The 11004-nt window shown below is 48.5% G+C and overlaps 2 protein-coding genes across 2 annotated transcripts in view; one reads left to right on the top strand and one right to left on the bottom strand.

The window, feature by feature from the left end:
- The window catches only part of LOC125960144 (inositol-pentakisphosphate 2-kinase), a 7105-nt gene extending 4404 nt beyond the window's left edge, over nt 1-2701 (bottom strand). The window contains exons 1-5 of the mRNA XM_049693356.1: nt 2004-2701; nt 1779-1931; nt 1595-1701; nt 770-943; nt 598-656 (exon numbers count right to left, since the gene is read on the bottom strand). Of these exons, the coding sequence (XP_049549313.1) occupies nt 598-656; nt 770-943; nt 1595-1701; nt 1779-1931; nt 2004-2331 (821 nt within the window). The 5' untranslated portion in view covers nt 2332-2701. The remainder of the gene's footprint in view (nt 1-597; nt 657-769; nt 944-1594; nt 1702-1778; nt 1932-2003) is intronic.
- Nucleotides 2702-3696: 995 nt separating this feature from the next.
- LOC125959513 (uncharacterized) lies at nt 3697-5225 on the top strand. Its single transcript, XM_049692338.1, has 5 exons — nt 3697-3975; nt 4056-4220; nt 4290-4448; nt 4522-4647; nt 5187-5225. The coding sequence occupies exons 1-5, from the start codon at nt 3925-3927 to the stop codon at nt 5223-5225; spliced, it is 540 nt and encodes a 179-aa protein (XP_049548295.1). The 5' UTR covers nt 3697-3924.
- The last annotated feature ends 5779 nt before the right edge of the window (nt 5226-11004 follow it).

Here is an 11004-nt window from a genome sequence, read left to right as displayed (position 1 = left end):
GCATAAAAATGATGAGTGTTAAGGAAATGTGTCTCACGCACCAAATGGATCTCCTCTATCTGCGCTAGTACTGTAGTGGCGAAAAATGTTTAAAAAACACATTTGACCACAGTTCGGCTCTCCTTGAACGAGGTGATCGGATGGTATGATCAGTCATACTGCGTTACCGCGAGGCGATTCGTCACACGATCCGCAACCGCCGAACCGCGTTCGTTGTCTTTCTAATAAATTGCTCTTATTTTAAGCCCGTTCAAACCGGTAGCTGACCTACGGGTGGCGAGTGAGTGACACTCGAAAGTCCACCCGAATGTCGCCGATACTTCGGTGACGCTCTGGCGACCACCGGCGATCCCTTGCAGTGTGCTCTAGTGGTGCACGCTCATCGTATGGCAACACACTACACTTTTCGCGGTAGTATTCACTATTGATCGTCGCTATTTTTGGTCACTCGTAAAACCGTACGTTTGTGTCCACTCTACCGAGATGTAACGACGGTTTGTGTTTGTGCAAAAATGCCGCATTTGAAACAGCAGCAACCGTAGATCGTTAACAACTAAGCTACTCCTGTGGATCGCTACAAGCGACACTTTAACTTACCCAGAAAATAGATCCAAGGGGCAGTATTTACTTATTTTCGCTATCGATTTCTGTTGGAGCTGTAAAGAGAGACAAGATAAGGGACTGTCGCGGTTAAAAACACACCCTCTACCCTGTGGACTACAGGGCGTAGACGAATCAATCAAGCACCACCACCACTTGGACAGCTCACCTTTAAATATTGAAGAAAACAGTAACGGCACTTCCGAAGGTCCCCATCGCCAACAGACGCTAGCCCCGGGGCGGGAATATTATCACAGAATTCATATGAATACCATCCTTGTTTGGGTTTAATCTCAACGCAATATGTTTGGTAATGGGACAGGGGTGAATGAATTTTGCCTTCCTGTGAACAAAGGGAAGAATTGGGACAGAAACAAGAAACATTTAACATCATACCTAATTAAACGACACAGTTGAAAAGTTATATTCAAACATCCGATAAATGAAAATGTTTTCTTGGCACCAATTAACGGTGTAACTGTCCACTTGATTTACAGATGTAAGCTCGCCGAATGATTTGTGTGGTCTGAGAACATTCTTTAAAAGATCAAGGTTTTCCAAACCGTTCGCAGCCTTGGGAAAAGTAAACCTAGAAAGTAAACTTTCTTCTGTGTACCGTCAATGTGGGGATGTGAACTTTAAAATTGGGTTGTACCTTCGATCTTACATTCGCTTTGAATAGCATCTATTCTGGGAAACCTATGACATGATTCACGGTGTTACGACACGTGCAAACATTTTCACTATTGGGGTAGGACTTTCTTCCCAGAAATTTGCGGTAAATCATGTGTGCCGATGAGGTCGATTTCATAGATACATTTTTTTTAACTATTTTAATAAACCCAGTGACTAAGTGATATTGGTTATAACAAAGTGTTTGTATTATCTATGAACTACCAATATTATGGTGCTATGAATACAAATGGCATCTCAACAATACTGCAGGACTTGCTACCAGGGATGATGAAGCAAGAGGAATTACGCACGCACGTACCTGATGTATATCTTGATCTCCTGCTGGGTAAAGCCAGGCCGGTAAAAACGCCACGTCTGGAAAGATTATGCCATCCAGCTCTCGTATTTCCTTATCTTGCCTGGACACTATGGACAATGGACAAGAAGACAATAAATGTTACCCTTTCTTCCGCAGCTCCAGCATCGCCCTTTCATCAACATACCGGGACGTGCTTTGCTCAAGCGCTTATTAAAAGCGTCCAGGTCGCTCGTGTTCAGATGTGCAAGTTGCAGCGTTGGGACGTAACAACTGGAGAACAAATTGGACATCACCTCGGAGTATTTCACGAAGCGATCAAGCTTGACGTTTGATTCGGCTACAAGAAATGAAAGGGAAAGAAGTAAGCTAAGATTTGTACTGCAGTGTGATACACTCGCCGGAAACATACCTTTCCCATCTCTTGTTGCGATCTTCGATTTACGAAGCCGCAGCACATGCTTGTTGTCCGACAGTGAGAGCACAATGTTCGCATTACCTTCAGCACGATACACGAGACAACGCTCGTCAACCTGCAGAACGGTGTGGGCCACGAGGCTTTCCTGTTCCTGTTTGCTCCGTTCGCCGCAGCACGGATCCTGTATCCATGTCTCCGTATTCTTACCAACAATGCAGCAACACTTTCCCGATTGTCCCCGATGGGGATAGCAGCTTTCGTCTGTCTCTAATAATGTGCTGTCGTAGCAATAGCTACTATGGCTCGCATTGATCTTTCCCATGGTGCACTTCCTAAGGACCGGATGTCCGCTCAAACTATCGAACTCGATCGATTCTAGCCCACTCTACACGAAGGTCCTTTTCAACCGTTGATATGCTTGCCACGACCCGGTCTGCCGTCCAGCGTGTTGCATAGTCATCAATCAGCTCGTATGGTACACCGGGAACCGTTTGTTTGTGCTGCCCATTGGAACGACACTACAGGGACCACTGACGAGATTCATGTTTTATTCACTGCAATCGATGGAAAGTTGAACCCCGCGCCGTTTACGCTGGATGGCCACAGTTTACTGCTGGTACTGCTGCTGATGCCGCCGCCGCCGCTGCCGTTGACACTGTTATCTGTAATGGTAATTGAACAGGAAACGAAGAATGAGCTACAAATACACGTGCATAGCAGCACACCCATCGACAGTGGAGCTCCGCGCACGTTACATCTAACCCTTGCCATATGGCATCACCCCTCCCCTGAGATAGTCCCCAATAGCCTGATAATATTCCATCTACCAACGAACGTCATTACCCTCGACATAGGGAAACACTGTCATGGTCCGCTTCCGCCTAAACCATTCTAGCTCGCTCATGAACTGCCTCGCCCACAGGCAATGACTAACTGTCACGATCAATATTTGCCAAAAAAAATGCTGCCAAAAAGAACACAAACACTTCTCCATTAGCATGTATGGTGATAATAATGCGAATGGGCTGTTTTTGCAGAGGTTCCAAAGTTTACCAAGAGATCCCACCACAACGCGGAGTAGCAATGGTTAAGCTTCACGATCCGCGCCATTCGGTTATCAGAAATGACTGTCTACAACAATTGAACGCAAAGCCGGAGAGCTTAAAGCAATCAAAACGACACGTGGTGTATACCCGACTTTACAGAGATGATTCACGCGTTTTACACATCGAAATCGTTCTTATCATCCACCGCCACACACCGAGTGGCCCTGACTGAAACACTCTACCGAGCTTGGGACAGCAGCAATCGCTCATTGAGAGCCGTAAAACAATAATTCAAACGTCGACTTGGAGACTTTTCGATCTGCTGAGAAACAGCGACTAACCGAGGCGATGGTTGACTGAGTGAGGACAGTCTAAATGGGGTTCTTCTTATCACAAAAACACGTTGTCATGATTACAGGCGATCCAGTTTCGCTCTAAATAAGACCTCAAGTGAATGACGACCACAAAGGACTTTCCCGCGGATCGTACCCTCGATAACACCACTTACGGACAACGGTAAGTAGCACGAGGAAACCATGCCCTAATCTTTTGGTAGTGCCTCCGTTGGAAAGCTTCATTCGAGTGGAAGATGTGGAAACACCTAACTGCAATTGTGTGCAGTTCATTGGGGCACACCGAGTTACCGTAGTATTTACCGAGCTAAACAGGAAACCCGGAATTGAAAATCCCGATACACTATCACCCAGCAATGTTACATGCTGGTGAAACATGTTTCCCGATTCTATCAAACACTGACCACACACGCAGCCCACACGCAAACACGTTGGGCGTGAGGTGAGACCTTTTGGGTTCAAACCAAACACCACATCCTGTTTTCGTCGTCGATAGTCAGCAGCAGCAGCAGCAGCATGTCGAACGTCGTTCTGTGGTTAACGTTGCTGGTGGCGCCCGTTGCTCATGTGCGTAAGCCAAACTCAAGCTTTAACTTTGCAGGAATATTGGCGTTTTGAAGTTGTCCGTAAATTTCTTCATTTCACAGACCAAATTCGTGGTAGATTTGCACAAATCTTTCAGACCGTGCGATCACCAGAAAGCTTCGTTTCCGCTGGATTTATCGGACTTCCGGATATTCCTCTCGGAAGATGACGATATGACGGTGGATGGGACGTTTGTCATTGCTAAAGATTTGCGTCCACCGCTTGGCGTAAGTTTCGTTCCGTGGCACACTCTAAATGGCATCCATTTCCTATCACCTCGTTGCACCCTTCCACAGTTTGCCTTCTACTCGCAAAAGCAGGAACACGGTGAGTGGATGCCGATGCCTTACGGTAAACGGGTACTGGACCTGTGTGCGATTCTGCTGTCCAGCACGGATGTTTGGCACCCGATAACGAGCCACATGAACCAAACCCGCTGTCCTTACAAGACAGGCGTAAGTTTAGTCCCAGCAACGACCACCCTTCAGGCGTGCAGAGTTTGATATCTGAATTCATCTTCATCCACAGCATACCGAGCACTTCCATATGCTAAAAACGGGACTATTTGGCTTCGAAGAGTATCTGCAAGAGTTTACCGGCGAATGGCGAGTATTCGTAGAGCTTACGATAACAAGAGTGCCACCGTTGGTAGAGGTATCGTGCATTATGACCGAAGTGTCGATAGTTGAACATTGATGGCCCTTTTGGAAGTGTATAGAATGTTGCACAAATTAAAGCGTGAAAGGCTTCAGGCTTCTTTCATTTTGGCTCCGATTGATGACATACTTTTCAGTGCGCGGTTTTCATTTTCTGTCAGGTACCTCACGTCTCTTGTTCGCACGGATTAACATCAAACGGTGCTGCTGGTGCTGGTGCTGGTGCTGCTGCTGCTGCTGCTGCTGCTGCTGCTGCTGCTGCTGCGATTGCTATTGCTAGTTGCGATTGTTTCCAGCTCCGCACGTTGGAGCATGCTCTGGGTTCAACGGTTCGCCTTGGTAAAAGTAGAACGTTGACAACGTCGACAGCGGTGCGCCGATCAGCAGAGTGGCACGATGGCGGTAAAACAGAACGTGAATGGGCGCATATACGTTCTGGTCGGCGCTGTTTAGCGTTAGAATGGGTTTTGCGTTCGTTTCGTTTCATCATCATTTTTGTGTTTCGTGTTTTTTTTTCTTACATTTTGTTGTTTCCAGGTCGAGGAGCAGCAGCCATTAACGGTGTTTAGCCATTAATCACACGCGAGAGGAACGCGTACGGTAATCTCCGTTCGTCTCCGTTGATCATTACGCGAAAAGTGCCCGTCAATAATGGCCCCGTAGCCTCCAAAAACTAGTCCGTGCCAAGTAGCGCGGTGTGCGAGAACCCACGGTGTGGCCACTTCGAGAGTGGTGAGAGTCAGTAGGAGAGGAAAAACCGTGTAATCGCCCCCGTTGCTGAAGGTGGTTGCTTGCTTTCTCGCCAACAGCCTAGATGACTAGAGGCTGCGCAGCACACCCCGTAACCCTAGCAACGAGCGGGCCGCCTGCCTGCCTGCCACCGGTTATAATTGTTGCAATGAAAATTCGATTTCGACGCCGCTTCCATAATTCAATTATTGCGTCTGGCCCTCGATCATCGATCGGGGCGCAACCGCATCGGCATTGACCATTTGGCATCGGCCATCTGGGTGGGGGGGGGGGGGGGGAAGGCTGCTTCCCCTCGCTAGGTGGCTATGCTGTATTCGATATGCTGATTTGCAAGCGTGAACCAACCAGAACCGAAACAGCGTTACAGTGAAGCACGAAGATTGTCGGCCTCCCAGGATGACCTTAACCCACCATGGTTGATAAAGATGGATGGACAACAATCGATTAGAATGGATCGTTAACCATCGGAGCTAATCACAGCAACGATCGCTTATGGAATGTCCCTCCGCTGCACTGCTTCTTTGTGTTTGACATATTGGTTTTGCTTTCAATGTGCTGGTGAAGTTATCATCCCTTTTCTCTGATCAACCACTTTTGCGCAATTTCTGTCAATTACAGGGTTGACAATTTCTAGATAATTGTTGTTATCGCGCTCACTCGCTGACGTGACTCGCCTCTGGCAACTAGATGTTGGAGATCTGTTTCTACTTCTTCTACTTTAAAATCGCATTCTAGCCATCACTAGAATAGTTACTCCGTATTGGTTTAACAAAATCTGCCCATCTGGTAATGGGCACCAAAACCGGCAACGGTACTAAAGCGAACGTACAGTTACAGCCGGCACTGTGATCAATGTTAACAGTTTTTACCTTCAAACAGTACTATACCGCTGAGTACCGCGAGCTAACCGTGAGCGGTGTGTATAGAGCATACTGCAGCTAATTGCAAATGAGATCAATAACGATCATTAAAGCAAAATCTCGGTCTCGGTACCGCTTTGCACCACCAGCGCTCTACTTCTGTTTCCCCACACGCGGGGTAACAACAAAAGCATAACTGTGCTAAAGCTACATAAATAAACCTAAATAATGATAAATATTGGTTTCCAAAATCTTCCTATACCTAGGTAATTCTATAAGAACTTACAAACAAAGGGCGATTCGACGATCAAGATGAGAGCTATGAACGATATCTGTTTACCAATACTCCTTCGCTTATGAAGGAGAACTTATTCAAATGGTTGCTTTTGAATAAGACATGACATGCACAGCACAGCAAGTTCTCTACCTACACACAGGTAGTGTGCCAAACACTCGAGCACTACAGAACCAGGACCATCATCGGACGGATCCTGGTATCCACCAATTGACGTCATCAATAAGGCAATTAGAATAGTCAGAGTAACACAATTGGATCGCGTACATCACACCGTACACTTAGCACCACAAGAGAACAACACAGCTTGCTGAGGTTCCCTGGCCAAGGAATGAAGAACCATATGCACCGCACATCAGAAGCTACTCGTATGGTTGTGTGTGCATTTGCGGAAGCCTTGAGAAGGCGATTCGCTCAATCGTTCCTACTCACGTACCATCACCACGCTCACGCTCTCTTGACCAAAGCCTCAATGCCGCCGCCGTCTGTCCGTCCGTCCGTCGGCACAATCACCTCGCGATGCAACCCCACCAATGTCCTCCAAGACTCGTAACCACACACACACACGCGTCACAACAGCCACAAAGATATTGCCCGTACGGCTCGCTTGTTGACCGGAAGCATGCCCGGAACACGGAAGAAACGGAACGGCGGCACTACCGCGGGGTCCCGGAGTTAACGGTAAACCCCCTCGACCCCGGCGGTGCGCGTGTGCTGGCGCTGGTAATGCTTCCGACAAGTTGGCAATCGAACGCGAATGCGAAACTATGCCGCGAACTTTGCTGCTCCGTCACACGACAGCCGGTTGGTAGTACTCCAAGATACGGGAGAAGCGGGTGGGGACCGAGGACTACACAAAGTGTGTTGGCACACCCAGCCCAGCCCGGCGGGAATAAAGGTCTCGGAGCAACCTAGGGCAAACCAAGAGGTACACAGGTTACATCACCTCGGTGAGACCGCCTTAGGACAACTGGATCAGACCTGGAGGATTGCCTAACCCTAGACCAGCCGCCATCGCTTCGCTACTTCTTTGAGGCATGGGCCTGGGTACCCACGAAAACCAGCTCCCCATGTTGTCCGTGTCCGTGCCTGCGACGCCACCACGATGATGAAACGTTGACGCCGCCGCCAACGACGACGACGACGACGACAACGACGCTGACGACAGAGACACATGGAGCCATTCGCAGACTCTTTGCTGGGTATCGACATCTGCACGGACGTCATCTTCATTCATTAACTAATGTGGGCGGTGGCGACAACTCGGTTGGGCTCGGTGCCAGGTGGTGACGGGCGTACATTCAAATTAGCGTCACCAACCCGAGCTCCCGAGAGCACTGCGTTGCAGCTTGACGAAGAGAGCAAGCACCACCAGTTGTTATCCCGGATATCCGTTACGGTTACGAGGAGTGGATGCTGTGACAAGGCAAGGCTCTGTGTGTTCAGGTTCAACTTCGGCAGCTCTCTCCGGTTGTTTCGCGAAACGGTGCTGCTGATAAACGGGAAAGGAAAGGCGAAAAACTTTGGCGGCACACCATTGGTCATTCGGAGACGCACACAGAGCTGACTGGCTTGTAACCAACCCCCCGTGCCACGCCAAGTGACGTTGGTACCAGGCCGAGATGGTGACGCGATAATGATTGAAACGCGCGTTATTGCGAACGTCATGGCGCTGCTTTCTAGCGCGAGTCCGCGGTTTGTCGCTTGTTCGGTTGTAACATTCGAACGTAACTGCATCAGGTGACAGCGAACGGGCGGGCCGGGTTGATAGTGCGATCGATCAGCAATCGGTTTGATCGATCGATAGGGCGTGTGACATGTTGTGGTCCTTGTTTTACGAAATTAAAAGCATACCTTCTTGAGAGAAGTAAAACATTGAAACTGTTTCAAAGTTGAACCGATGATAAATGATGATCCTACACCTGCCGTGCCAATGGGAAATATTCTCTCGAATGCTAATTGAACTGCAAAGAGACAATGTCCAACACCATGATGATGATGGTGAATGAATCAACTTTTATTCCTAAAAAACATAATGAATATTAATTAAAACGAATAGACACATTAATGCTTGAATTAATGAAGAGAAGCTAGCTCTACTAGACATTCGCGCTCTCCGCGCTCCTTATTACGTATTCAACTGTACCCACCAACCCCTCAACCAACGAACATTAGTATAATTGCACAAAAAAATGATCGTAACCGACCATTATGAGTGTTCCAGGTGAATATTTAACTGAAAAGCGGCCATTCCGGGTGGTGGCATTGCATTGACAGTAATTATGCAGAACGACAAAGCCACCGCATGTGTGTGTGAGTCTGGTGCTGGTCGCCGTCAGCAAACGATCACACCTTCACCAGACTTAAACCCATTGACGATCAATGGCATTTGACAATCCGTCGGTGTTGAATGATCCAACGCTACATTGATGGCAGAGAGAAGAAAAAAAAATGAAACCAACACTCTCGATTTGACTAATCGATCCACGTGAGCATATACATGCCCCGTTTAGACAGCCCCACCAAGATCATGTTTCGAATAAAACACACATTGCGAGGCTCACCCTCGGCACAACAACAGACTACATTGGCTAACATTGGCAACAAAGCGATCAGAGTAGTCTGTGCCAAACTGCACTGCAGACAATTAAAGCACCGACACCATGTGGGTTCGACAAATAAATTAACTTTTCCCCCGGGGTTCGTTCGCTCGCCGTCGTCACCGAAACCGTGTCACGGTGCCCCGGATTCCGTGGCCACCAGTGGTAGCATGATGGTCACACAGGTTGTCGCCATTCACGGACGTGATGTGTTTCGGGGGCGGTCCGGCCGTTTATGTTGGGGTTTTCTTTTTCCTTTCTTTTTTTGCACAATTCGATCCACTTTTTCCTCTACAAACCTTTTTCCCGATGTGAACGATGCGCGTTCGGACAGACAAAGGGCAGAAAAGTTCAATCACACACACACACACGCCATGGTACCCCGGAACGGGGCTGAGGGATGAAAATGGAGGTTGATCTCGTTCGATCACAATGGACGTTGTAATGTGTATGCGCAAAAAACCCTTTCAAAGGTATACTTTTAGGGAAAGGAATCAGATAGAGAGAGAGAGAGAGAGAGAGAGAGAGAGAGAGAGAGAGAGAGAGAGAGAGAGAGAGAGAGAGAGAGAGAGAGAGAGAGAGAGAGAGAGAGAGAGCCAGACGCATCGCGCCACAATGCCACCTTCCGTGGTGGTGGCCGGCTGGCTGGCCGATGGGGTTCGGATGCATCTGATGTTTTGCCTTTTTAGGGCCGATTTAAGGGATACCACGGAGAGAAGGTGGAGTGATGGTTGGGAGAAATTTGAATAGCAAAATATGCACGTTACGCTTGATGGCCGTAAGTACCCATCCATCGCTGGGTGGTATCTGGCGTGCCGCCGCCTAATGAGCAGCTCCCTGGGACTGCCCTGGCCACCGACTGTCTGTCTGGCTGATGGTGACGCTCTCCGGCGGCACCCGGATTGTGTTGTCGGGGTTTTGTATGGCAGGTAAATGGTACTTCCTCTACTGTGCGCTGTGTGGCGGGGAAAGTAGCCTCGATAAAGGTGCGTCTATTTGGACAGCAGCAGCAGCAGCAGCTTCCCCCCGGCGGATTTGGCCATACCGGGACAGCCGCGAGAGGGCTCCACCACAAATTCCATCCAAACACAAAGCATCAGTAGCAGCAGCCAAGAGACGAGGCAAACAATGACGCCAAATGACGGCGCTAGGGAGAAAACATTACTCACTGGGGATAAGATCACACCCACCACGGGCTGTGCTCCCACGTGGTCTGAGCCTACAAAGAGACAGAGAGAGAGAGACAGAGAGAGAAAGACCCACATTGGATTAGTGATGCGCTGATTCGCATCGAACAAAGAGCGAAGCTGGCTAAGAGGAAAGCGTGTCTCATCCATACGGTGCCAACCATTCCATCCAAACCGGAGCGCATCACGTTGAAATGATCGCAATTCACGCGACACGGTAATGAGCAACAGAGCAGGTACCGGGATGTGTTGCGAGTTGACAAAACAAACAATAGATCGCAAACTTTTTACTCGATTTGCCGGGTACATCAATATGTATCCATCGAAAGCTGCTGGACACGCTTTACTGTGGCTCCCCCTCCCGGGATTAAAGTTTAAATGTTGCGCGCGATCGCGATTTCGATTTCGTACCACGTTTTATGTAAGGTTCTGGACAACGAACACGAGCATCCTCTATTAACACGTGCCCAGTGGGTTATCTATATCCATCGCTTTCGATGTGCAGTTGAATGTCAATTTTATGCTTGATTACCTACCACCAAAAAGCTTGTTACAATCTTGCCCAGCCTGTGTAACTGGTGGTCTGTATGTCTGGCTTCTGCCTCGCGTGCGCCTAGCACGTGAGTTCGCGCGTTCGTGTCATTCTTCACCAAAATGGAAGGC

The sequence above is a fragment of the Anopheles darlingi genome, chromosome 2, assembly GCF_943734745.1.
Source record: "Anopheles darlingi chromosome 2, idAnoDarlMG_H_01, whole genome shotgun sequence".
NCBI classification, from domain to species: Eukaryota; Metazoa; Arthropoda; class Insecta; order Diptera; family Culicidae; genus Anopheles; species Anopheles darlingi.
This window is presented reverse-complemented; position numbering and strand designations above follow the sequence as displayed.